This window comes from Brachyhypopomus gauderio, chromosome 8 (genome assembly GCF_052324685.1).
Source record: "Brachyhypopomus gauderio isolate BG-103 chromosome 8, BGAUD_0.2, whole genome shotgun sequence".
NCBI classification, from domain to species: domain Eukaryota; kingdom Metazoa; phylum Chordata; class Actinopteri; order Gymnotiformes; family Hypopomidae; genus Brachyhypopomus; species Brachyhypopomus gauderio.
The window spans coordinates 4,867,978-4,895,842 of record NC_135218.1 but is presented as its reverse complement, the minus strand read 5'-3'; the positions used below and the strand labels follow the sequence as shown (position 1 = coordinate 4,895,842).

General features: G+C 42.3%; 2 protein-coding genes across 9 annotated transcripts in view; both read right to left on the bottom strand.

Moving 5' to 3' along the window:
* Positions 1-10,370, bottom strand: part of mybphb (myosin binding protein Hb) — an 11,015-nt gene extending 645 nt beyond the window's left edge. For 2 of the 4 annotated variants that reach the window (XR_013132708.1, XM_077013915.1), the window contains exons 1-11: positions 10,102-10,370; positions 7,876-7,932; positions 7,583-7,717; positions 6,598-6,765; positions 4,251-4,339; positions 3,912-4,107; positions 3,338-3,477; positions 2,607-2,766; positions 2,356-2,492; positions 1,494-1,680; positions 630-684 (exon numbers count right to left, since the gene is read on the bottom strand). Coding sequence is in view for 3 of the 4 variants with exons in the window: in XM_077013915.1 (XP_076870030.1) it covers positions 659-684; positions 1,494-1,680; positions 2,356-2,492; positions 2,607-2,766; positions 3,338-3,477; positions 3,912-4,107; positions 4,251-4,339; positions 6,598-6,765; positions 7,583-7,717; positions 7,876-7,932; positions 10,102-10,327 (1,521 nt within the window). In the remaining variant the exon portion in view is untranslated. Of the gene's footprint in view, positions 685-1,493; positions 1,681-2,355; positions 2,493-2,606; positions 2,767-3,337; positions 3,478-3,911; positions 4,108-4,250; positions 4,340-6,597; positions 6,766-7,582; positions 7,718-7,875; positions 7,933-10,101 lie in introns of all 4 variants that reach the window. The other 2 variants (XM_077013914.1, XM_077013917.1) reach the window with 2 other exon arrangements.
* A 438-nt stretch (positions 10,371-10,808) lies between these two features.
* Positions 10,809-27,865, bottom strand: part of nav1b (neuron navigator 1b) — a 59,056-nt gene continuing 41,999 nt past the window's right edge. For 2 of the 5 annotated variants that reach the window (XM_077013909.1, XM_077013912.1), the window contains 20 exons: positions 27,325-27,498; positions 26,501-26,553; positions 25,750-25,773; positions 25,324-25,401; positions 23,984-24,067; positions 23,315-23,426; positions 23,033-23,154; positions 21,466-21,668; positions 21,191-21,353; positions 20,197-20,380; positions 19,869-19,960; positions 19,665-19,760; positions 19,387-19,555; positions 16,586-16,821; positions 16,274-16,428; positions 16,087-16,158; positions 15,639-15,835; positions 15,041-15,159; positions 14,579-14,776; positions 10,809-14,373 (listed from right to left, as the gene is read on the bottom strand). In XM_077013909.1, the coding sequence (XP_076870024.1) occupies positions 14,287-14,373; positions 14,579-14,776; positions 15,041-15,159; positions 15,639-15,835; positions 16,087-16,158; positions 16,274-16,428; positions 16,586-16,821; positions 19,387-19,555; positions 19,665-19,760; positions 19,869-19,960; positions 20,197-20,380; positions 21,191-21,353; positions 21,466-21,668; positions 23,033-23,154; positions 23,315-23,426; positions 23,984-24,067; positions 25,324-25,401; positions 25,750-25,773; positions 26,501-26,553; positions 27,325-27,498 (2,618 nt within the window). In that variant the 3' untranslated portion in view covers positions 10,809-14,286. Of the gene's footprint in view, positions 14,374-14,578; positions 14,777-15,040; positions 15,160-15,638; positions 15,836-16,086; positions 16,159-16,273; positions 16,429-16,585; positions 16,822-19,386; positions 19,556-19,664; positions 19,761-19,868; positions 19,961-20,196; positions 20,381-21,190; positions 21,354-21,465; positions 21,669-23,032; positions 23,155-23,314; positions 23,427-23,983; positions 24,068-24,631; positions 24,641-25,323; positions 25,402-25,749; positions 25,774-26,500; positions 26,554-27,324; positions 27,499-27,865 lie in introns of all 5 variants that reach the window. The other 3 variants (XM_077013910.1, XM_077013913.1, XM_077013911.1) reach the window with 2 other exon arrangements.

Genomic DNA, 27,865 nt, shown 5'->3' with positions numbered 1-27,865 from the left:
TCAGGCTCCACTCCCAAACTTCTGAGCAACTTCATCATTTACAGACTTGGCTAGCGGGATAGTTATTACACATTTTCGCCCACATGTGCAGAACAAAACGAATCCGAGCCCCCTCGAGCTGATATTGTTAAAGCGCATGCGGGCTGTGTGCGGGCGTCATCAGCGTAAGAGCTGCACACGACTGCACACTCTCCCAGCCCTAATAGGGGGTGAGGTGCTGAGTCAGGGAAATACGATTCGCTGCCCTGTTGTACACATATGGAGCCACACCAGACTACATTTACAGGACACTGCCACCCAGACCCGTCTAGTACCAAGAGCTGTGCTTTCCAAGTTTAGTAGCCATCATATAAGGTCAGTGCATTGGGTGGATGGTAAGACATCTTGTCACGACCCCAAATAGATGTAAAGAACTCAGGACTTGTAATTGCTTATTTAGAACAGACCAACCCTATCATTGCCAAACAAATATTATTCCTAAGGCTTACAGTGCAAGAAACTTTGAAATATTTATTTGATTACATGTTTTTAATGACAAAAAGATTGAACAAATAAACAGATAGTTTAGAAACGTTAATATGTAAGAGGACCAACTAAAGTTTGTTTGGAACTAAGTCAAAAACACTGACCTGCATGAAGGTGTTCTACAACTTATTTCTTATGAGCGTTCAGGATTCACTGGCTCTGTGGGGGAAGCCACAACATTCAACATTAAGCTACATCCGTGTGCATATCGCTTTAATCAAACTAAAGTCATAAGTCATTAAGAGAGTCAACATTCAAATCAGCAGCGGTGCGGACACAAAAATGTCAGTGTTGAATATGGTTTTCAGACCTAGAGTGTGACTTGTAAAAGTGGACATGTTAATGAGTATCAATCCCTGTGCCTCAGGATACACGCACGGCTAAGTTCTTACGGAGTGATAACATCACCAGCATTAGATTTGGAAGCAGTCTGAAGCTATTAAAGAGCTGCTAAAGACATATATTTTCAAACAGGCATTTGAGTAAATATACTCCATAAGATAGGCCTTTTATGCAATTATGCATTGTATTCTGCTGTTTTGGTTTTGGAATTTTTTATTCTGACATGTCTCTATAAAGCACAAAGTGATTTCCATCTGGGAAAATTGCTATGTAAATTCATTTTACTTAATTAATTGCTTATTATGGCTTAGTGTGAATTAATAACCCACAACTATGACACTGTCCTACATATTTAGGACTGCTTTATCAATCAGTAGACAATCAATTTGATTCTAATTTGACATCTTGAAACCACTTATCTAATCCAAAAGCTTACTTCTATTTTTTCTTGTTTAGAAACAAACAAGTATCTTGTTTCTGTCTCTTTCTGTCTGGTGTAATTTGTTCAGACACTTTTGAGCCCATTCAAAAGCCAGCTGTGAAATCCAACAGGACATGACCCACGGCCATGGTCCATGTTCTTTCTCTCAGCACCTACTGAGACTACTGTTCTGGGGCCAACGTACGTTTGACCTCCAGCTTGCAGGTGACAACAGCCTCTCCGAGGGTGTTGACGGCCTTGCAGGTGTACACGCCACCGTCGAAGTTGCCGGGCTTGCGGATCTCCAGGGAGCAGATGCCCTGGTTGTTGATCTGCCTGTACTTGGGGTCATCACCGATGATCATTTGATTCTTCATCCACTGGATCTTGGGCTGCAGAGGACGTAAAAGCACGATGAAACGGGAGCGTGAGCGGCATGTTCTCCGCTCTCTTCGAATATGACGGCAAAAACCTTTTCAAGACGACCTTTTAAAACAATACTATGCAACCGAGCATTTGTTGAGGACCTGAAGGATCTGTTCATCCTTTGTAGATGGATCAATTGGGGTGAGAAACATTTGTCACATAGTTGAAAGATCCCTGCTATGCACTTCCACATTGTGGGGACGCTTCCGCGTTTGGATCACTGTCAGGGCTCTCTGGATCACAGCAGGCAGGAATACCATTCATCCCACCCTCCGTAGTAGCTATTTATTCTATTTATCATCCATCCCCAGGGCTTGTACTGCAGATGAGGCTAACATTACTACCAGATTCCTGAGACGAAATTTACCCTTGCAGCCACAAAATGAGGAATCTGGGCACTGCTGTTGGCGAGGTCACCAGAACAAAGCTACAGCTATGGAAAACAGACCTGGCTCGAAATAAGCTATGCACAGGACACATGAGAAGCACTTGTTTTCCTTAGCACTTCGTTAACTACATTTTGACTACTCTTATTTTAGCTGAAGATTAGCCAACATGGAATGGCTGAAAAAGGGACTTGACGCGTTGACTCCTAGAGCCAGTTTAGTTTGCAATGAAGCAATAAGCGAGAGAGAACATACCTTGGGGAAACCTCTGACGGAGCACAGCAGTTTTGTGGAGTACCCCACAGTGGTGCAACGGTCCTGCATGGGGGTAGTAAACTTGGGTGCCTCACTGAAGTCGTGTTCCTTGTACTCTGGTGGCTTATAATCGATACCTGATAGACAAACATCATAACAGTCAGGTATATCCACCTCACGTCTATATATATGCTAAAGAGGCAGCACATACTAGGAATTGGCATTATTACGTTGGTTTTATTTTAGCTTACCTGTCTTCTGGATGGTGGCAGTAGTCTTTGTAACAGTGGCATCTGGGCTGAGTCCACACTTGTTCTCAGTAAAGACCCTAAATTTGTAGGTGTTTCCCATGATGAGGTCTGAGATGGTGGCATTCAGCCGGTGGTAGTGCTCCAACACTGTGAACCAGTCCTGTTAAAGAGGAACATCACTGTAAGTGTAAACTCTATTAGCTAATCAAATCTTTCAACAGGCAGCAAATATTTCTCTGATCATTTTAATTCTGGATGTAATAGATTAAAATTAAACCATGTCTACCTAACTGTGAACTTCAAATGAGTCCTTGAGAGAGTACCTTTTTAAGATGAGGGTGGAGAATCTGAATTTCTGACTGTGATCTATGTCCAGATAGGCTAAACCTGTTAAACTGTTTAGTTTTATTGCTTTGAATAAAACTAAATGAATGCATGTAATAATTAAATGAACAAGTATAGTAGAATAATTAATAATTTTCATTATTCCTCAAAGTCAGGCATGTAGATTGATCTCATGTTACTGATCAAGGTTTATGTATCTTTGTACACTTTATGGAGAAAATTGGAAGACCAGAAGAAGCTTAAAGGAAAAAAAATGGTAGTAATGTTGAGAACTAAAATCTCTATATAAGCTGTTTTAATGCAGCTGCATGAGGCCAGAGGAAATAATTATTCTGGATCTTTGACAAACCAACATAAACGTGGTGAATAAAATGAAGAGCCCTCACCCCAGTCTTTTTGTCGGCTTTCTGGACTGTGTATCCTGTGATGGTGGTGTTCCCATTGTCTTTTGGCTCTGTCCATTCCAGAGCAACATTGAAACCCCAGCTGTCCACAATCTTCACCATGGCTGGTGGACCAGGCAACTCTGTAATTCAATACAAACCTTAGTCATGTTGAAATGGACATCTCTGAGAAAACTAACGGACATTTGTAAAATTGTTCTAACACTGAAATTTTACACATTTTACAAGTATGATTTTGGAAGTAAAAGTAAAATAAGCTACTGTACAATAAGTTTACTGATTTACCAAAATGATTGGGAATAAGAACAGAATGGGTAAAATTTATGTCATTAATTAAAAAGATTATGATTTGATTAGTATGACATTTAAATTCTTGGCATTGTTTTCATGATTAAGGAAGGAAGCTTTCAAATTGATGTGTTTTGTTCTTAGTTCTTGATTACAGCGCTCCATCAGTCTGAGCACCTTTTGACTACTTAAATAAAGTCACAGCAGTATCACTTTGTTGTTTAAAAATCAATGCCCATGACGTTAAGCCCTAAACTACACTGCTCACCAATAATCTGCAGAGTGATCTGGATTTTGTCCTCAACGCTCTCCACCTTAACACACATCTCGTAGACACCAGAGTCAGTTCTCTCTGCCTCACGGATAAAAAATATGCTGTCTTTGTCGGTGTTACGGATGTTCACTCTCTTAGCATCAATTGGCTTCCCATCTTTTGTCCAGGTGACCACAGGTTGAGGTTTACCCTGTAAAGATAGACATAGCCAAGATGAACAGCCATGTGGTACCTAATCTTCCCCGTCATTCCTAGTAACAGAAGTATGGGCAAAGCCGCAGCTGACTACCTACAAAGATCTACTTTTGTTTATGGAGGTTGAAGATCACATACACTGAAGGGGATGACGAGGTTGACCTTCTCTCCGACCTTCTTGACAAAACGCTGCCTCAGGTAACGTGGCAGGCGAATCTTGGGGCGATCTACAGCGTACAGCAAGAGATGTAGGAAGAGTAAACATCTGACTGTTTTAAAATAACACTTGCAAACAGAAATGAAATCATAAGAGGAATGCAGTCGAGATTTAAGTGTATGCGTTGGATCATTTCCATTTAAAGTTGTAATCTTTTGAATGAAGGTTACATTGCTAAGTTTTAAGTCTTTGCAGAACTTCAGAATCTTTTCAGATACAGTTTTAGAAACAATGAAACTTCTTGTGTAAGTCTTCCAAAGACCAGCATGAAACTTAGCAATGTAACTTTCACTTTGAAGATTATTTACCTAAATGGGCATGGCCCAACACATAGGATCTCCAAAATCGCCAATGATCTCTGATGCATTTAAAACACTGCGTTTGCGATTGGGGCATCTGAAATGCTGAGTGTAGGACTGTTCATCTCAACACAACTGGAAATAGGTCAGCCTTATCACATACCACCCTGTCATGACTTGATGGAGAGCTAGAATTACGCTGAGGTCTTAAAGGAACATTTCCTCAATGACTCTAAACTCTCACCAACCAAAACGCATGGCTACAGAGGCCGCCATGTGGGGGAAATAGTTTCCCTATATCATTAACAACAGTCCACGTCAACCATCACTACGACCTTAAGCAAATCAAACTCCTCAAACATGAGCATCACCAGGTCATCTTGCTGTAAACTCTTACTTTACGTAAACATTAACCAAACCTTGGCTTTCAGAATCCTCGGAATGTGTCAAGTACTGGATTTCTGGCAAGTACACAGATATTGCAGTTAACCTTCTATGCTTCTTGGCTCCACATGCGGTGTGAGTTCATGGGGAATGTCTCCCCCTCCCAACATGAGCCATTCACACTTGTCACCATCGCTCTTGCGGGAAGGAGCCTGACACCGATCCCCCTGCACTCTGGTCATGGTTTCAAAAGCCATGTAAAACCCTCTACGTGTAATCCTTGTTAATGGAAGACACTTCGCAGCAAGTTTCCACGGATTTGTCATCAGGATTTCCATACCTATTTGAGGCGCTAATTCATAGGGTGCCTATTTGTACCATGCCACCCCTGCTGGAAAAGTACCCCAGACAGTTGAGACCTTGAACCCAAATGCAAGCAGGGTTCCCCCTGCCTAAAGTGCACAAAATGGACTCATGTTACATTTTAATCCAACTCAACCTTCCATCCTACATGAATGATTTCTTTCTTTAGATCCTGTGGGCACATAAACGAATTTCTGCACAGGCATGAATAACGGTGCCCCCTGGCACTGCCACCAAAGAGGGTCTCCTTCAGACAAAAAATGACTGGTTCAATAAAATTCAAGAAATAGAAATCAAACTTTGTGTTGTTACGTTTTAAATAATGTTTTAGCCAAAGCTGACAGACCTCATCTTTTACAATTGTGGCAACTTAGTATTTAACTGTGATTCCAAGTGATTTACAACTGCTTTTAATTATTTAAAAATCAGTTCTTAGTTTATTAGCCAAAAATCTAAATGCCACACTAACATCTTTCTATAAAATAACTGTATAACTTTCTATCCAAGTTTTTAAATATAACTTTTTATAATAAGTTTATAAGTTTCTGTCTAGTGAAAGGGAAAGTCAAAGAAAGTTATGTATGGTCTTAAAACCAGCTCTCCATCTAATTGTCTGTTAAGGTGCTTATTCAACTTTATAATTTTCTTGACTGATGCTACATTGGGCTAAAAGGTTTTCTGTACTGGACATAAGCCTGAACGATAAACACGTACAACAGTGTGCTTCTCTGGGCCTCTGACTCCATTTAGGTTGATAATACCAGGCAATACTGGCTTCTTCATTATGTTTGACAACGGTGATCTCGTCATATCTGACAAACAGCAGTGGTCAAAAATCTGCAGGTCAGCCCCCATCAGTGAAGGGATGCCAGACGTCACCAGATTCACCCTCCCGCGACCAGCCAGCTCTCTGGGCATTGAAAAAACTTCCCCTCCACAGCAATCTAGGAAATGGGGCACGGACACCTACGCACTTCTGCACCCTTACGAAAAGCAGGCGACGCTACAGCTATTGGACACCTGATCTGCACTGTGGTTGCCAGGCGTTTTTTGGAAAGGCTATTTCTATGCTGCAGAATGTTCAGGCTACAGCTGAGTGAATATTGCAAAATACATACGCCACTTTCAAGAACACACCCAATGCTTAGGCCCTGGGGCCTAGATACTTGTTTGTCATCGTTAGTGAGAACTCCCACTTACTGGACAGGAGTCTAGAACTTACCAACGACCTCTCTGACCAAGACAGCATCGGCTAACGTGGCGGGCGTGCTTCGGCCGCCGGCGTTCACCGCCACCACTCTGATGTTGAGGCGGTCGCCAGTGGTCTGGTTCTTAATGATATAACGGCAGGACACAGTGAGCTCCTCATTAACAGCCTTCCAATCACCGGCTATAAGGGAAGGAAATATAGAAAGATTCATTCATGTGCAGGAAAACGAGAAGATCTGTTCAAAAGAACACAGGTTTGATCAAGGTTGTGAAAAGGTTTTCTCACTTCCTGTTGTTGCTAATATATGCTATGCTATATAATATATAATATGCTATTTATTCAACACCCTGAAAGACTTTTATGTTGGAAGACTGAGCTCTAACATGTACGGGTGTCTAGTTTCAAGATGATACTTTTTAATAATTCTCATAATGCCCTTGTGCTGAAAAACTAGAAATATCTTTAGATTAGTGGTATTTCACCACCATGTTTGATCCCACGGGAGACGTAAAGACCTTTGTGTAGTGTTTTGGACCCAAGCTTGGGATTGGGGAAACACTTTTCTGCTTCACTATGCCTGATCTGGCAAATGACTAATTTCTAGCCACAGCATGGCCCTCTGCCTGCAAGCAAAGTTCCTTGAGACAGCGTTACTGCCTCTTTCCTAATATAGAAACAAGATAGGTGTTGGTATAAATTTTCTGGTGACAGTTTGGGGACAGGTGCAACCAAGAGAAATGACTAGCCAATGAAACCATAATTAAAAATTTTGCATTTTTAATTTAGGCGGCTGGGCAGTGAATCGTGGCAGTTCTTTTATAGGTGTCATTTTCTCTCTTTTTTTTAATGTACCCTAGATGCCCCAAGATTTGCAAAATAAAAAAAAACCAGATCAATTAAAATATTACAGTTTCATCCAGTATGACACAGAATGTTGGGCGTAATCACCTACTGGCAGGCTTAATATAACACTATTACAATATGGAATGAGACTTACTTCCTTCTTTGCAGCACTCCACTACATATCCGTTCAGTCCCACGTCACTGGCATTAGCGGGCGCCGTCCACTGGATGGTGACTGACGTGTCGTTGACGTCCTCCACGATCAGATCCAGGGGTTCACTGGTGGGTACTGGAGAAGCAACCACAGTCTGGAATTACAAACTCGGCCCACCCAAGCATGATCCCGGTTCCACGCAGACATCACAACAGTGAATATTTGAGGAAGACGGGTGCTGAAGGCCCGGGGAGTGCGGACGTCCCGGCTCTCCGTCCGAGTGGAGGTTTTACCTGCAGGAGGAGGCGGTGTAGGAGCTTTGACCTCCTCTGCTGGTGGAGCTTCGGCGGCTGCGGGTGGTGTTAAATAGGCAGGTCGGTTAAGAGCAGCAGGTATAGGAGCAGAGCTGTCTTTAGGATGTAAACATTAGCTGTAGCTTTCATAGCATATTGTAGCCAAGTAAGCAAATAATCTGAAATGGATACTATGGTACAGGTGAAATGAGATTATGTTCTGCATCTCAGATCCCTAGTCCAGATTAATACCAGATCATTCCTTACTCAGGTCAAGTTTTAGGAATAATCTGGCATTTGATTATTCGTTTCCAGCAACTTATAGAATAAAAATCATGAGACTATGTTTTACCACTAGTTTGTACCTTTTCTTCAGCGGTGGCTGCGCATTCCTGGATGGGAGCATCAGAGCTGACGTTTAGATGTTAGAACGTTAATCGGGTAAGCAGAGGCGCATTTCAGTGATAGAAATGTCACAAGTACAAAGGTACAGGCATGCTTAGACACATGGAGGATGTATTGGCAAAGAGCTTGGGTGGGTATTATTACCATCAACACAAGCTTCTGCAGCTGCATGTTACATGCTCAATGCTACTGCAAATGAAATGCAAAATGTTTCATTTAAAACATAAACCCATAATTAAAATAAAAACCTTTAATGCAAAAATATTATTTTATCAATAACTAATAAAAATATCAATAAGACACCATTATATATATATATATATATATATATATATATATATATATATATATATATATATATATATATATATATATATGTTATCTTATTGATTTTATTTATAAAAGTCACTACAATGTTCTCTCTCTCATATATATTATATATAATGTATATAATGTATGTATGTATACATACACACATTATATATACATACATGTGTATATTAGGTGTATATATATATATATATATATATATATATATATATATATATATATATATATATATATATATATATATATATATATATATTACACCTAATATACACTCACAAATAATTTTTGGTATGATGACGATGACAGTTTGTGATGATGCTCTGGATGCTCTTGGTGTTCTTAACCAGCTTCATGAGGCAGTGATGCCCTGAACACACTCATGTACACTGAACACCTGTGATGTCCTATATATATACGTATATATATACATATATATATATACATAGCATAAGTTATTCAGTCAGCTGTGTCCAAACCTTTGCAGAGGTGTCCTTTGCAGAAATTCCAGGTTCAGAAAGTAAAAGTCCTCACCAGGATTTTGCTCAAGCTTGCTAGATTTTCTAATTAGTGCAATCCAGGTAAAATTAGTTAAATCAACACAATCCAGGAAGCCTGAGCAAAATCCTGATGAGGACTTTTTCTTTCCGAACCTGGAATTGACACCTCTGAACCTTTGACTGGTAGAGTACATGTATGTACATATATACATATATACAGACAGATAGATAGAAATATGTGACATGTGACAGACCTATTATTAGAGTATTATTGTTTGAGGGATTTCTGTAGGATACCTATGCATTGCTATATTGAGCAAAAGCCACAGGCCTACTGCGAGACGGATACCTCGTTCGTAGCCATGAGCTTTAGGTTCCGCGTCTATTCAGGGATGAAGTTATGCTTAGATTTTGCAGGCACTTCACTTCAGTGGTAACTTCACCCGGCGCAGAAGCAACCGGAGAGGCTGACGCTGCAGAAACTGTTTGAAATCGTGGCTTAACGTGGTGAGAGAAGAATAGAGTAGGTTGATGTCCCGGATGAGATCATGACCTGGTATAATCTGAACTACTTTAACTGTTGCTCAGGAGTCAATATTTTGTCAGATGAAATGCCAGATGGAATCTTGAGATATCCTGTTACTGCTGCTTAAACCGTAATAAAAATAACGATAAGGCATCCTGTTAATCAAAGGGATGCCAACAAGTCTACCAGACGTAAAAAAACGTGCAAACAGGTGTGGATTCTTCATGGTGTCATGGAGTGTAAGTTAAACCCTGAGGCTCTTAGTGCTCAACTGTGTTGCACAGTTGCAAAGTAACAAATGGGTTGTGAAGAATTAGTGGTGGTTGACATGCTAATAAAGGGCATGCATCTGAAGCCATGTTAAAATGAGTGTCAATACAGCGAATACCTTGGGAACAAACCACAGTTATCATGGCTGGGGGAGTTTCAGAGACGAGGGATGTTTTGGGAGGTGAAACCGCACAGTACCTGCTTGAGGAGGGGGTGTCGGTGCCTTGGGTGCCTCCACTGGTGGAGCCTCGGCAGGGGGGGCCGCCTCGGCAGGCGCTGCCTCCACTGGAGCGGGCTCCGCGGGGGGGGCCTCCGGGGCCGGCGCGGGTTCAGGTGCTGGTGCTGGTTCCTCCACTTTGGCCGGTGGCTTTTCCTCCTTCTTGGCCACTTTGGCCGATTTCTTAACGGGGGCTTTTGCCGGCATGGCTGTCCACAAGAAAGATCCCTCTCGTGAGTAACTCCTTTGACTGAATGTAGGAAGAGAGCTGGTGGAGTTTTATAGCGTGGGTGGTGTTGGTGAACTCCACCCCCTCCTTAAATGCGAGGGGACCACAGAGAGGTTTAGCACGGACTGCCATAAGACTAGAGGTCAATACAATGCTGCAGAGAAAGACAACAGCACACTAATGTGATGGCAATTCCTACAGTTTGATTTGTAGGAATTTAGTTAGAATTATGTATTAAGTAATTGGCTTTAAATTTTAAAAACTTTAAGTATCCATCTTAAACACATTAGTATACCAAAATGGATTAGTAACATTAACTGGCTCATCAGTGTAGGACTGAAAAATAAGCAAAGCATATTTGAAAACTGTAGTACATTAACAGGAGTCTGGCTACTTAACATGAGGAAACCTTAAAATGGCGTTCATGCTGGATAGTTAAACAGACCAAAGAACAAGAGCTTTAAAGAATGATGTGGTTTTATTATGGTAGACGGACAACGTTGGATTGGTTGTTATGTAGAATCCTTCAGGAGCATGCCAGTTCCCCCACAGGTTTGCAGGGCTACGCAGAACAGAACAAGCACAATTTTCCCCTTACAAACCACATTCCTCTACTAGACTTTTCTTATCCTAAACGATTGTTGTCGCAAATGACTTGGCTATTTACAATGTATACAATTATGACTTTCTGTACAAAAAAAAAATGGAGATTACCTTGTTCAAATTATTGTCTGGGGAAATTACAAATAAGAAACCCATATTTTGTAAAAATGGCCAAAAATTAGGTAGACCATATTCCGAATTCTGTTTTCACACCAAGGTGACATGCTTTTACAACATTTAGAAACCCATTACACGTCTATTGCAAGTTACATTAGTTACCATACCTTTGAGAGTACTATTTTACTTTTGAATCAATAACAAGCATTGCATGAAATTTGGGGACTGTTCAACAACTTCTTGTGACCTTAGTCTAGTATCATAGATTACTGTATTGTTTAAACATTTACACTCCTCAGGGAAAATAAAATGACTTGTAAACCACGTTAAGCTATTTGGTTTGAAAAATGCAAAAATTAGTGATCAAATGGTCTAAAATCACCAGTGTTATTTTGCATCTATTTTAACTGTATGGATTAAATGAAGAAAAAACAATTGATGGGGCTATACAGTAATACTGGTGAGTTTACTAAATACAATTTCCGTGGGAAATAAAAAATTTGCCTCCCCCCACCCCAACACATCACATCCACCTCTGGGTATTACAGTACCCCAATGCAGTGAAATAAACAATCTTGCATTCTGTATTCTATGTACTGCTGTTCAGAACATACTAGAACGCACGCGCAAACACACACACACACGGACACACCCAGACAGATAGAGGTGTGAGATTTGCCTCACCTCAGAAAATAAAGAAAAAGAACGATTTGATATCACCTATCACAAGACATTACCCTTCCTCTCTGCCAGTCAAAGTAGACATTAAGTTGTTGAATAGTCCTGTGAGCAAGACACACCACAACACATCACAGCCATCACAGAGTTACAGGCACAGGAACCAGGGAAATGATGCAGACTGAGCACAGTGGCTTCTGTTACCAACACCCTACTTCACACCGAGGCTTTTCGAAACAAGGGGCAGGTGTAGTTGGTGGTAGAGCACTGCTGAAGTCTCTACTCCTCTGCTGCACTGAAGCCAGACGGTTCACAAGCTCAACAGATTGGACTGATGCTCCTTGGGGGACAATGTAGATCAATTTATGGTAAATTACCAATAACACTTAAGTTATAAAACCCAGTCTATCTTCATAACATTGCCTGATGTAAAATGGGTCATCAAACGAGCAAAAGAAAAAAAAAAAAAAAAAAAAAAAAAAACATTGAGTTGAATGTGCTAGGCGAAGAAAGCTATTAAAACACTGTTAGAAGTCTTAATGAACGCAATTCAATGGAACTCCCACACTGGAGGTAGAAACCAGAAGTACAAAGGGACTTCAGAAACACACAGTCTTACTAGATTAATATGAGAAATCCCCATGGAGAACCCCCCCCCCCCCCTCCCCGATTCATTTTGCTGATCTGGCTAACAAAATCTACCTGACCATTCAATACCCTATTTTCCCGTTTGTCAGTGACATATTTACATGGATGAATATGAACGACAGCGTATGATGTCTACGAGGCAAAGATAAATGGAAGTATTAATGCGTACGTAAATGGAACGGTGAGACTTTAGCGGTGGGTCGCTCGACCTAGCTCTGTCTGTCCACGTTTCCATATGCTTTATATTTCCAGGTAGAGATGAGGAGAAATTACTGGTCCACCACTGCTTTAGTGTGTGCAGTACATTCCTAATCAAGCCTGTTATCAAAGTTTGAGACTCGTGGGTTACTCCAGGGCCTAATTACTGATGCTCTATAGAATAGCATACAACTTCAACATTACTACCAGAAAAAAAATCTTGTTGCTTGTTGTGAAGACACATCTGAATGATGAGTATGTGGAGAATAATGTTAACATTATATTTCACGTGATGTTAACGCATACTAAATTAACCACTGAAAGTGAAATGGTACATTTAAGTCGTTATGGGATGAGTTGTTTCCTCAGTAATTTTGTGAAGATGCCCTTGTAAGCTATGAGATCATAAGGCTATTTCTCTGTGATCAAGCACCTATACTGTTAATATAAGACAATTGCATGGGAAAATTAGACATTTTCCTACAGAGGGGGTGTTTTATAGCACCAAATAATCAAAAGCAAACTTATGTTTCTTTTAGACATATTTAACAGCTCTTGAAGCCTGTTTCATAGGGGTAGTTCCTCTCCCACTCCGTGTAGGAAGCAGATACGATACAGAACAGATCCAAACACTAGCGCATTTGGTTTTTGCATTTTGATATTCGCACCATTCACTACAAACTAGAGCAGTTGACCGAGAGGACATCAATATTAAATATTCATAATTGGACGCCTGAGATTACTAACCCCCTGAGCTGAGATCTGGTTAAAAGCCAAATAAAACCTACACTACTGTAACAGTAAAAAGAACAGTCCACAGAATCTGTTTATGGTAATGATCATTAACTGTTGGAATCTTCTGGAAAGTTTCCTCCTTATTACTGACTGTCCCAACATTGCCAGATGTACATGCAATGCAAGTTTTGAGATGAACACTGCCCCCTACAGAACAACCAGGGAACAGGCACCTTCAGGGACATTGCAGTTTTAAGGCATTCCTGTTCGTCTAAAAGAATTTCTACAGGCAACAGAGGATAACTTTGTCCTGCACGATGCCAAAGTCCCTCTGAGGTTCATCGTACGTGCTCACGTGCAGTCTAACTCGAGGGTGGCGGATATGCGGGTGGAGTGGCGTGATCAGCAGCTATGCTAGCACTGGCTGCGGGGGGGGACACCGGGGATTGGACCGGGGCCCAACCGCGCGTGTGCTGCTGTCCACCATTATGAAGCTCTGAGGTGAATGGGTTATGTGCATGCTTGCAGTTAGGAGTTAGCACCTGTTTCCTTGAGGTGTGTTGTGGGCAGCAGTGGAACAGTAAAAGCTCCCAGAAAATAAAGTTACTCATGTTCTATGTACTCTGTATAGCGTCTGATCTGCAAATAGAAGCATTATGTATACATATGTATATATATATATTTTTATTGTTATTTTATCGCTGTTGACTGTGACAAAATATTTATAGTTCTAATGACACTGAACTATGACTCTTGAAATGTAAATGTAATATCAACAAAAATGCAAAATGAGATGAGAAAAAATAAACCCAAAAAATGACTTGTGATTTCTGTTGGGACAGTGCAGTATCTTTTGAGGGATTTAAAACATGAACAGGTATTTCAGGGAGTGTTTGGAGCTCGGTGAAGACCACTGGAGAGATGATGACGTAGATGAGGGCTCAAGTTTATACTCGGTTCAAAGTGTGGGCAGTTTGGGGTCAGTCTCTTTCTCCGGAGATTCGATATAATTGGCAGCCTCCTGCAGTTTTAACAGCATTGCCATCTGCAATAGGTGATGAGACAAGATGCATTAGATTAGATTATTTCCAAATGAACAGGTCACATATATACATACGAAATGGATTTTCCATATTATACATTTCTTTAAAAACACCACATTCTGAAATGGGTCAATAGGTATTAACCTATTTAAACGTAGATTACAGTCACATGTTTAATGTTAGAGGGAAAAACAAAACTTTGCTAACCAGGGGGTCGGACTCCATGGAGCTGGGAGGCGTCTCCTTGTGGGGCCGTTCATCTCCAGGCTGGCTGGGACTGGCTGGACCTGTGCTGGGTGGTGGCAGGTGGAAGAGCTTGGCCTGGTCCTGGTGGGCAGAGGGCCAGGGCAGGGAGTCCCGCACCCATTCTACCGGGTCCTCCCACACCGCCTTCTGACCGTGTACCTGGAGCCGTACAACAGGAATGTCTCGCAATGATGCACGCCTCACATGGAAAATCTACGAATAACAACCTCCATCGTCGAGAAGAACAAAGAAAAATCTACAAACGGCTGGAGTTCAGGAGCATAAATGTAGCTTGGGTTGCTGCTCCACAAAGCAGACATCATACCTTCTTATCTCAGGTCTAGAACACTAAAAGGCAGAACTATACCAAGGGGTCCAGGACAAGCACAAAGATATTGTCTAGGGGAGATAAATCTGTCTCACCTTGATGCCATCTTTGGCTCCTTCCTGCAGGTAAGGGATGATGGAGTGATTCCACAGGTCAATGAACCAGGAGCGGAACTCTTCTACCGACACGGGACAGGACAGGAAGAAACACGGGCCTGCCAACCAAGAGAACAGGGAGCGTCAACACAGCCTTTCATATCAGTTCACTTAACTAAGCTCTTCAAAGCTGATATATGAGAACTACAGAATAAGATGAGACACAAACAGTCATGCAACGTTGTCCCTGGATTTCAAATTTTATTTCTAAAATGCTGTATAGTAAAAGCAAGGATAGGGAGTGCTGGAAATATCTGGAAGTATGTAACTGCAGATGCATGTCAAGGCTGATGTATTATCTTTTTCATAAATGATTACCAAAAACATGCTTTTGGACTGTATCAATCCTAATAACAGGGGTTAAAAACAAGCAAACTAGTAAAAAATAAATTAATATGATAAGTAAAATAATAAAAAACAAGAAGCATCTAACCAAACAAAAAACCCAGTCTGACTCAACACCTCTCCTAGGAGAAGCCTTCTGCATGACCCTCAAATTCATCGTGGTTGCAGCACGGAGGTGCTGCACCAGTCTTACCAATGAGGAAATCAGAGGTGCTGTGCTTCTCCAGGAAGGTGTGGAGGTGGTACCAGAGCTTGGGCACCCAGTCCAGCACACGCAGGAGGTCCTCGTTAGACAGACTTCGAGGGTCTTCCGACTCCATCAACTTCCTGTGCAGGTAGCGCCCCAAGAAGCCATTGGCTGGCTCGACGTTATTGGAGAACATAACCATCCTGGCGAAGGCAGATTGCAAGGAAGGTCTGATTACCTAGATATCTCGCCTACAGAAGGTCTGATTACCTAGATATCTCGCCTACAGAAGGTCTGATTACCTAGATATCCCGCCTACAGAACTTAAAAAAACAGACAGTAGGGACCACTTTGTGGAGCCGTTATATTTCCCCATTACCAGTGGTTTGCCTTCAGCCAAATCCTTTGTTTTTGTGATTTTTTGCTTTTAGCATGATCCAGTGCAGACACTCACCTGAAGCTGAGGTGTAGGCCATGGTTGGGGCTCATCTTCACTGGCTGATTGGTGGTCCCTATAATGTATGGACTAAAGAAATTGACGTAAAAAAAAAAAGATTACAATTACTTGCTAACAAAAAAAAAGGAGACAGACCATGCAAAAATGTAGCCAACATGCTATAACCAAGATAGTATGCGCTCACCATTTGTGATATTTACAGGTTAAAGCACCATTAACTAATTCGCTGATGGAAGCAGCATCATGTACATCATCCAAGATGACGACCAATGGGATTTCAGAGGTGCTGGTCTCCCGGTCGATCTGATTGGCCAGGTTGGACAGATAAAGCTGGAGATCCTGGAAAAAGGAGAAATCAAATCAAGAACTACAGAGAAAAAAAGTAGGTTATCATGCCAGTCTTGTGATGAATTATTTTTGGGGTGTTTATTTTATTTTTTTTTGCACCAAGAGCTGAATGAACAGACCCAACCCCCCTTGGGTCCTCCCAGTTTACCTTGCAGGACTGCCGGTGCATGTTGAAGGTGACGGCGATGGCGGGGGTGAGCTCGCGTGCGCTCCGTTCCACCAGGTACTCGGCCAGGCGGGAGGAGAGGTAGGACTTCCCCGTCCCACTGGGGCCCGCCAGGATCAGGCGCCGGTGTTTCAGCAGCAGACTGATGTAGTGCTGGATCATGGGCTTGGGGACGAGCGTCTCGAACACCACATTGTCCACACACTTTTCCTTCAGACCTGTACATGGAGAGGCAAACAGAGGTGTGGGTGTGTGAGAGTGGGCGTGGCAAAGGACCATGGTGTGTTGTACTACTTTGCCATTGGGACACACATCTAACAGATGCCAGTAGGCCTGATAAATAAGTATAGTACTGTAGATTTGATTTAGCAATGGTAAAATAACCTATATATATATTAAATATATAAATTTATTTCTCAGTCTCTATTACGATACAAACAAAAACTACAGGAAATATGTGCACATAATCTTTAAAAAACAACAGCAGTTTCTACAGGCAAAATTTCAGTATTTAGTGTGACATCACTCGGGACTCCGCACATGTTTTGCGCAGCTAAGCCCAACTTTTTTGGGGAGACTGTGTCTTGGTTTTCTGAAGTAATCTTCTGGTACCGTGGTTTCATGTTCCATTTTGGTGTAAGAATGCCAAGTTAATGCTATTGCTCCACTGTATGGGGAGGTCATACCAAACACGTGGCACTGTAGCCTGTATAAGCTGAGTCCTTTGTTATGTTTAATACTGCATACTAGGGGTGTATTCAACTAAGGATTTTCATAGTCGAATCTGATTAGTCAGCTTTTCCCTTTAGTCGACTAATAGTCGAATCAGGTTTATTTTTATTTTTTTTATTTAGAGCACCTTAAACGGGATCCCGTTCTCATTCAGGACTTTTTCCCTCTTCAAAGTAAAAACCTAAAACATTCAGATAAATGAATAAACACGGTAGGTTGGCTTTATTCAGCTTTTATTTATTTACTTATTTCGAGACAAACCCCGACGAGACGCGACGACGACCGAAACGACAAACGGCTGAACTGTTTTTTTCGCCTTACGCGTTTTAAATGGTATGCCATCTTAGTTGTTGTCGTGCGAAATGAAAGACGTTGATGACATAACTTGCACTTTACTTTGTTTGATTCATCTTTATCTTTTTCAAAATACTTTTGAAGTTTTTTAGTAGCCATTATAATCTCGGCAGATGCTGCGTATTCTGTAGCGTGTTCAGCTCCGCTCGTTTGGATTGTGCAACAGCAGGGTGTGATTTATGAATGTGTAGTAAGGAAGATGCCTATTGTTAATGCGCAAACATCATTTTTAAATATTTATTAACAGAAATTAGGATAATTTTATTTGACAAAAGGCTATATATAACGAAAACAAAGACATTTCATGTAACAACTGATGCTTAGCTGCATCCTTGGGCATCCCCATGCAGTTAGAATGGTACATTCGACTATGACGTTCATAGTCGACTAGGGGGTATAGTCGACTATAGTCGAATCAGCGACTATTGCAGGTCACCCCTACTGCATACAAATGTTCTATATTTCATGGATGTGTTCTGAGAAACATTATATAGGCCTATGGTCTTTTCAAAATTGATAAAACAACAACTCTACTAGTGCCTCAAGACCTTTGCACAGTACCGTATATTCTCAATCGACAGATGGTTCAATATCTGTTGGATCAGCTACTATGGCAAAAAGCTAGAGACTACGTTCATTGTAAAAAAAAATTAAGAAAACTGAAGTACTTGGACGCACCAACATCCACATGGCAAGTTGATGAGACTAGCCATGTGCCTGAATTCGTCTCATCTGCACTTGGTGATGTACAGTGTCACATGGCTTCTGTCAACAAATGGTCAGCTCTGAAAATAACCCACAGACTGTGCTTGCAGGAGTCTGGGTATAGCACCCCCGTGATCGAGTGTCACATATAACTTCTACAGTGGTGGACGAAGGCGGTGCTGGGGGCGGTATGAACAGGTTGGGCCACACCTCCTTTGGTTGCTTGGGAAACAGTATTTTACCAGCATGTTTGCATATCCAGTGGGCCAGTTGGCCTGTTCTCAGGGCAAGCGTAACTGACCACATGTACAAGAGAAAGTAAATTCAAACATTCTGCTTCAAACATTTTACTTTCCCTTAGAATCTAAAGAAGGACCATTGTTCTCAAAAACAATTATGATGAAGTTGATGAAGTTACTGCATCTGGCAAACTCAGAATGAGAGTCTGCCTTACAAGTTGAATCACGTTAAACAATATTCTGGGAACTGGCCGTCTTCAAACCACCTCAGAGGCTTCTTTGAGCTCATGATCAGTCAGAACTGCCTGGTCTGTTTCACATTATACTGATCCACATCTGCTCTCGGACTGATTGAGCAAACGCAGCAGTCCTTCTTCACGAAGCCTGCGAGATGATCCAGTGTGATAGTACAAGAGCTTTAGGATCACCACATCAGGCTCATAACACAAATGCACTGTGGGAAGGGAGATAAGTAGCAGACAAAAGAAAATCTATAAAAGAGAAGTGCTTTTTTTTTCCTCACCTCTGTCATTTGCACTGATAAAATGTGCTGCTATTTTGGACCAGCGCCCAGTCAACAAACAATCAATACCAAATTTCCTGCAATACGAGTACTCGGCAATCTAGCGTGTCAGCTTTACTGATGTTCCTTCGGTCACCAAAACGCATTTGGACAACTTGCAGGATTAATGTGAAACGAAATGCTCGTAACCCACCCACCCTTCAAGCCTTACACCACCTCTGCCCACTAACCTTTGAGGGTCACACTGATGCAGGTGGAGCTCTTGCTAAGGCAGCGTACAGGTGGGGTCTCTGGTGGCTGGGCGCCCAGCACCCTCTTGAGGTGACTCAGGCTGTAACTGTAGATGGAGTCCTGAGAGAGGCCCAGGCTGCCACCCGGGTCCACCACCGATATGTAGTCCTGAACACACGGGTGGAGAAATGGGTGGGGATACCATAATGAATATCCTTTCATATCCTAATGCAGGCTATCGTGATGTTTGTGTAGACCTGGTAGATGGTTGACTCACTTTGATAGCCTGGCTGATGGCAGAATCTAGAGTAGACCAATCTGTCCTTCCACTGAGTCTGACCAGGCCAACAAAGAACTCCAGCTGTTTCGCCTCCTGTGTGCAAGAACTGGCGCTTTGAATCATGCAGTTAAACGCCATTTGAACGTTATGATTAGAAAGTTTCACAATGACCCTGTGAGGAACTGTTGCATTGTCACTCACCTCTTTAACGACCTGCTGATTGGGTATGCGCACTACCACACGGACCAGGCTCTCATCCTTCTGCAACGTTGAGGCAGGACTTTGAAAAACATCTGTGAAAAATAGAATAGGGACATTTTAAGGAGAGTCTTTAAACCAAAAAATTACTTCAGAAACATAAAAACTATCTTTATTCCCATGACAGAAACATTGTAAATTGTGGCCACGTTTTTAAAAACATGCCTCAACAAAAATGTAGACTTGGCCAATTTTATTTCTCTTTATTCACCAAAATATAACAGCAGATATTTCCAGGACAGAGACAAACTACAAACATATTTTGTGTTACCTGTGTTAATGTTTTCATTTGCTCCCAAGCTGAAGGTCTTGCTAAGAGAGGCCACTGATTGCCGTGGTGATGAGGTACCCAATGAGCCGAGTCCTGAGGACTGGGAGGTGGAGCTTGGGGGTCTGGAGGAGGAGCCACCAGTCTTCAGTTGGTCGTTCTCTGCCTTCAGATTCTCTACGGTCATCTGCAAGAGACACATTATCTGCTTGTTATAATAGCATAATTTTAATTATTAATAATACAATTTTAATTACAGTAGAACCCCGGAACTCAACCGCCTCAGTACTCAAAATATTCAGAGTTCGACGCAAAATTTTGTCTTGGAGCTCAAACGAAACTTTGGCATCCAACCCGACTCGTGACTTTTGTAAACGAAATACAGTTTGTGCTCCGGTCACATGCTGCTAGTTGGCGTTGTTCAATAGGTTTTAAACCATTTTGAGGCTGTGCTCCAAACTTTTGCTGTATTTGTTGTTTTTGTACTGTTTTAGACAAAAAACATCGGTCCCACGAAAGACATAGCAGAAAAGCAGAAAGGAAAACGGTTAGAAAAATAGAGTTCAAAAAGCATTCGTGTGACAGACTTGGCATTGGAATTAATTGGATATGTTAGATAATTTTGTTAAAATGTTAGCTTTATACAGTATTACTTACCTAAGAGTGTAATTGTTGATCATTTTTGTAGGGAAATTAGGAAATTTATGGTAAAAAAAAATTGATGGTCGAGAACCAATTAATCGGTTTTCAGTTATTTCTTATGGGGAAATTCTATTCGGAACTCGACCACATCAGTTGTCGACGCGAGTTCCGGAACGAATTATAGTTGACTTCCTGGGTTCTACTGTATTATTTAATGACTTTATTAGTAAAAGTCAAATAAACAAAAAATAGGTAATGAGAACATGAAAATATGTAGCAGTTGGGCATTATTTGAGAATGCAAAAATATCCACAGTGTTTGCACATGTGTGATTAGATGAATTCACTTCACACACCTGCATCTTCATCATGGCCTCCTGAAGCTGCTCCAGCTGGTGAGCGGAGCTAAGGGCCTCCAGCCGGATGTCAGTCAGCTTGCGTTCCTTTTCCCAGAGTTCCGAGCGGAGATCAGACACGACTTTCTCCTCGGTGTCCGTGTCCTCCTGGCCTTCACCCAGTCTGACGGGGGAAAAAAGTTTAATTTGTCAGAACTTCACAGGTGGAAATACCATGGGCACTGTCAAATAATTTTATGTTATGGATGGTCATCCAAAAGTCCTGCGCCTCTTACCCAGAGGAGCCAGATGTAGATGCTTTAGGGGAGGGGGGGTTGCCAAAGTCATGGAGGATTTTAGGGGAGGAGGGGGGGTTGCCAAAGTCATGGAGGACTTTAGGGGAGGAGGGGGCTGAAGACTCTGGAGTGGCGATTTCCTCAATGTCCGCATATGACTTGGAGCCCTTCTTACTGAAAGCCCTGTTAAATGAACTCCTCAACTACAGAGAAAGACAGAAGAAATAAAAGGGGAAACTTATTACTTCACAGATATACGCAGATACTCCCACACACTATAGCCACAGATAAAGTACATGAGGTTATTTCAATAATGAGAAAAGAAAAAGAAATAAGAACAATTTGGTTCAGAAAGTAAAAAGATGAAGAAATGACTTGTGTAATGAGCGAGCATGTGTCACGTTATTGGGACAATGGTACAAAGTCTTCGTGCAGAAGACCTGAAGGACTTTGAATTCTTATCCCTATGCTGAACAGTCTCGTTAAACTTTATAAAAAGGTCTCAATGGAGGACACAGAGCTCAGCTGGTATGAACTGGTAATGGTGACAGTCAGTTATCTCCCTAGTAGAAACATGTTGAGCGAGTGGCAGATAAAACAGCTGAGTGCAAGTTAGCGTTCCGAGTAGAACAGGAAGACTTAATGTAATGGTGGTCGCAAGACACGAAACAACAAACACCATCAAATCACACTTGCAATGTTAAATGAACGGCTTGATTTGATGCGAAAGCGTTCAAATTTAACGTGAACGACGACTTAATATGAAATAATAATATGAGGTAAAGGGCTCTGATGATAAATGGAAAAATTACACCATTTTTTCAGGAGCCCTCACGAGTCACTCATGAGTTCAGAGGACGTGTTAAGGCCCCAACGTGGGCTGTGGCTAGGAAAGGTGGGGATGGGGCAGGATACTCACCTCATATACCTTAAAAGAGAAAGAGGAGGCATGGGAAAGAGATCAGACTCATACTTAATGTTGTTCCCAACTCACAATGCAACAGCAACCACATACAGGAGAGAAAGAGAAGAACAGAGAGAACACAGAAAGAGCAAGAGGAACTGGACTAAAGAACAGTATCTGTTGTTCTACCGGTTAACAACTATGTTGTAATAATAATAATAATAGGACATGATGGTCAGGTATGAGTTCGTTTTCAGGTTAGTGTTTTACATCACAACGACATGCCAAAGAGTCAAAGGAAATGCTGCCCCCTATATCAGAATCCTGGAGTTTAAAGGAAAAAAAGATCTATGTCTATCTATGCCTTGTATGTCCAAACCAAGAAAAAATATAAAACTCCTCAAAATTTCTAAGAGCAAACACTCCTTCACTGGTCATGTGATTGTAGTACTGTACATGTTTCAGGGGCACAAGATAAAATGGCACCATGGTGTGATGGTTCATAAAGTAAATAAACAATAAACCTGTTTTCGTACCATAGCAGTGCAAACTAAATCACTAATACTCCATATCTGAATACTGGTTCTCTGTCATTATAGTCAATGGGCTTTTGTAAAGAGAGCCAGTTCAAAATGGCTACCAAAACACCAGCTTCACTCTTACCCAGCTCTTCTTCTTCTTCTTCTTGGCGTCCTGTTCCTTCAGGCTGCCCAGGCTGGAGTGGCTGGTGATGCTGTTCATGCTGGATATGCTCTCCGACGAGTTCTGCCTGTTGATTTGTAGTTCTGAGGAGCAGGGGAGGGACAAGGAGTGAGCTGATTGGATGAGTCTCGGGGTCACTCATTTTCTGAGCATTGCTGTTGGCCGGCTAAGACGGCTAATGCTACTCGCACCAATGGTAGTACGAGTGAGGGAGTTCCACAGAGTGAATTAAGAGGCCCGAACCTTTGGGTGCGGTTTCAGGGTTACTGAGTGCCCCCTGGATGATGTCCTGGGCCTCTGTGTTCTTGGTCTTCAAGGTCTCAATGGTTTCCCTTAGGTCCTGGAGCTCGGTGTCCTGTGAGCATAAGACATGTGAGTGCAATGGCCACCCAGCCACACCCTGACGAGAACCATCGTGGACTATTGAAACATTCCCAAGATCCTTCTTCAATCATAAAGGAAAGCGTACAAGAAAGAGAATGCGGTTACCGGTAACTGATTAGCAGTAATAATAATTAATGATAATTTTGTAAACAACCCATTCCTTAAATGAAGTTTCCACCTCTGGATGTTCCCTGTAAATATTGGGGCTCACTGGATTTGTTTAACTTTTTGTAAACAATTTTCAGAGCAGGAAATGTACACATGTAGGCTATTTCACTATTTTTTTAGTATCATTTTATTTCAAGTGGGTCTGCTATAAAGTGATTCTGTATTGGTAGCATTAATTTTAAGCTGATATTGGATATTTTAAATAAAGAAGTTAATCAAATAAAGTAAAAATTCATCCTGATAACTGTAAGGTAGCATTTTATGAAGGAGCAGAACATACGGATACGGATTTACGCTACGGTAGCATTTTTTGACAAAGCACCACAACTCGACAGAACACCGTCCCTGACGAACACTAACCTTCTGGTCCGAGGTGACCGACAGACTCTGCAGACGAGCGGTCATGAGTGTCAAACTCTGTTCAAATGCTGCTACCAGATTGGCCTGCAATGGGAGACCAGCATTAGCAAAGGACATTCATACGATCAGACACGCTAAAGAGAGGAGAGGGCAACAAGGAAAGACTGCGTAACATGGATGGGTGAAGGGGTGGGCGGAGGGGGACCTGGACGGCAAACACACACACACAGGGTCTGGTTGGTATTAGGAGGCACCAAAAAGTTTGTGTGAGAGCACACACACACACACACAGCAATTTTCTTGCTAGAAGAATGCTACATTCGTAGCTCTGATTCTGCTAGCAACATGCTAGGTACATTTATTGTATGCTACAAATATAAAATGGATAATAATACAAAAATGCTGATCACATTATTCTGGTGTGTGTGTGTGCTCAATTCATCATAAGCCATCGGCATTTATTACTGCCGTCACCAAAACTATGAAACGACACCTGGTAACAAAGCAAACAAACAGGAAATCCGTTTGACATCATCATCCAGCGACGGGTGGGTGGGTGGAAGGTGTCTGCAGGGAGGCGTGGTTAAAAGTCATGCAACAGCGATGGGGGAGGGGTGGAGAGAGGCCGGAAGTGACCGTCCAACAAACCTGGCCTGCCTGCTATTGTCAACAGCCCCCAGGGACCCGCAACCAGCCCGCAACCAGGAGAGGACATCGGCCAAGGAGAGAGGGACAGTGGTGTTAGGGCCAGGGTTATACACACACCCACACACTCACCCACACACACTCACACACACACACAGGACTGGGTTCAGCCCCATCAGGCTTTAACCATGCAAACTGTTCTCTTAGAATGTGTAACCGGTACTACAATACTTGAAACATGCAAGTTTGCTGAACCCAGTGCTGTAGAGAACAGGCTTAGCAGGGGAGAGCTGACTGAAGCAGGTTAATGAGTGTCGGCCATGAAAGGAGACGACCGTCTAAACATGTTTCAGACACAGTCGGTGAAGAGGTGCGATTAAAGCATGGCTTAAAAAAAAAAAAAAATACACGTTAGAGAAGGGATACAGGAAACACTACATCAATGGCACACAGAGGCATGCTTACAAAATGGACAATGATCAAAACAAACTGACCAGTAAGCAAAAAAATGTAAAAACAACCATTTTGGATGTGAAGACACGACGAGAAGACATCACTGAACTGAACCGACTCAGGAAACGTTATTACAAACAAACGATGTTATTACACACAACACGGAGACGTCGACGTGAAGTGGGAGTCAGGGGCACAACAGAGTGGTGCAGGGGGGGGAGGGGCGGCTTCCGGGTACGTACGTTAGCAGAAAGCTGGTTGGTGAGGTTGGCCACTTTTTCTTGAGATACCTCAAGTTCACGTCTTAGTTTTCGAATTTGCTGTAAGGAAGGAGAGAGCAGGAGAGAGAGAGAAGGCATTTTTGAATGTGTGAGTGTATGTGTGTGTGTGTGTGTGTGTGTGTGAGAGAGAGAGAAAGAGAACAATAAAAGAAAGGGAGGGAGGGAAAGAGATTTTCGTAAATTACTGAAAAATACTGATTTTTACCATGAGTTCTAAGCATGGTAATGGGAAATAACACTAATTCATGAACAGAGAAGATGGATGTTAGTACACACTGTTCAGTTGGGGACAAACATCTAGTACTGTCAGGACTAGTCTAGACGAGACTAATGTCCACGCCAAACAGGGCAGATGTTAGAAGGAGACAGTTGGAAGGACAGACTTACCTCCCCCTGCATTCTCTCCTCCGTCTGAGAACGCAAGATGAAGGAGAGATAAAGGAAGAAAGAGTAAGCAGGAACAGAAAGGGCTCAGGACTGACAGCATAGAAAAAATAATAACATCGTGCTCCTAAGTAGACTCACGTCAGGTGCATTCTCACCACCGAAAGACGCATCACACGTAAGAATACGATCTAACAGAAGTACCAAAGAAGTCACTTCTGAGGAGCACCTTGAGAAATGAATGCTTGAAGAATGCTCGAGTGCAGAGACCTGCTTAACTCGCATACCAGAGCGAGTTACGCTGGGTGTCTCACGCAGTCAACGTAACTCGCTCTGGTATCTCACGCAGTCAATGTAACTCGCTCTGGTATCTCACGCAGTCAATGTAACTCGCTCTGGTATCTCACGCAGTCAATGTAACTCGCTCTGGTATCTCACGCAGTCAATGTAACTCGCTCTGGTATCTCACGCAGTCAATGTAACTCGCTCTGGTATCTCACAAAGCCAACGTAACTCGCTCTGCTATCTCACAAAGCCAACGTAACTCGCTCTGCTATCTCACAAAGCCAACGTAACTCGCTCTGCTATCTCACAAAGCCAACGTAACTCGCTCTGCTATCTCACACAGCCAATGAAACTTGCTCTAGGAATCTCACGCAGCCAACATAACTCGCTCCGGTATATCACGCAGCCGACGTAACTCGCTCCGGTATCTCACGCAGCCAACGTAACTCGTCGTGGAGCTTGCACTTACTGAAGAGTAGTTGGATGATGCGTTGGAGGCCAGCGACAGGACGGAGCCGTGAACTGCGAAGGACAAAAGGAGAAAGCAGGTCAAGAAACAATTACGCCATGACCACAGCGGAACGGAGCACGAAAGCATGACCACAGGGGAGACACCGCAGAACGGAATTCATAGCAGGAAAATGGAAAACACATTTTAGTTTCACGCGCAACATTTTCAATAGCCCCAAAACAGCCAGATGTGTTAACAGGTACTCTACGCCACTTCACTGGTTCATCTTTAAATTACATGTGGACCCATGAAAACGGATCCTTATGGAAAATGCTTCATAGAGCAAAACTAGCCAGAGTTTCCAAGGAATGGATTCACACGGGTTGACAGAGGGCCCACTAAAGAAGACTTCCTTCTTCTTAAGGGATGGTCCGTAATTTTTGCATTAGCATTTTCCTCAACTGTATTCTTGTGGGTTTGAAGAAGGAAAAAGTGAAAGAAAGACAAAACTTTCTGCTGAGAGACAAATGATCAGACATGTGGCAACCAATTAGACGCCACAATATTTGATTTCCCAGTAAAGGTTTTTCAGTGACCATGTTACCAATCTGGGCTCAAGACTAGCAGAGTGCTTAGCTGGGAGGTTCTGAAATACACATGTGATGCTTCCACCAAAAACCAAAAAATTAACATTTGTAAAAATAAACAGTATGCAGTGAATAAACATACATCTTACTAACCATTGGTAAGAGACTATTACATGACTTAAACGAGCCAATAATGAAAGACAGTTCGAGACAATAATGATGAAGACGGAGGAACTTTCCGGAAAGCGCCCTCACCATCTTCTCCAGGCTCTCGGAAGGATCCGGAACGCATCATACTCTTGGGCCGGTCGGCCAGGGAGACGGAACTTCCCAGCGGGGAGCTGGCGTAAAGGTCGTAGCCGGCCTCGTTGGCGGGGATACTGTTGGACCGGCTGATTCTAGGGGTGGTGGAGCTAGTAATGGGAGCCACTGACACACCCACACACACACCCACGAGGATTATTATCTATACAAGCATGTTTACACAGCAATCATAGCATGCTAGTGTGTACACACACGTGTACAAGACAGTGGGGTTTCATTTTGTGCCCTTTCTCTCCCTCCCTCTCTCTATCTCTCTCACACTCACACTCCTGGGTAACCAAGACACAATGAGTTAGTGAAACCATACATGCTTTTTCCATAACAAAGGTGTAAAAATAGGTCTTGATGATGTAACAAATCTCATCATCATCACCTATCAAATTCTTCCAGCTCTGCCTGAATAGGATCTGGAGCTTATTGTTGTTATTGTTGACACAAACAATTATGAAATCGATGAACAATGCGCTATTTG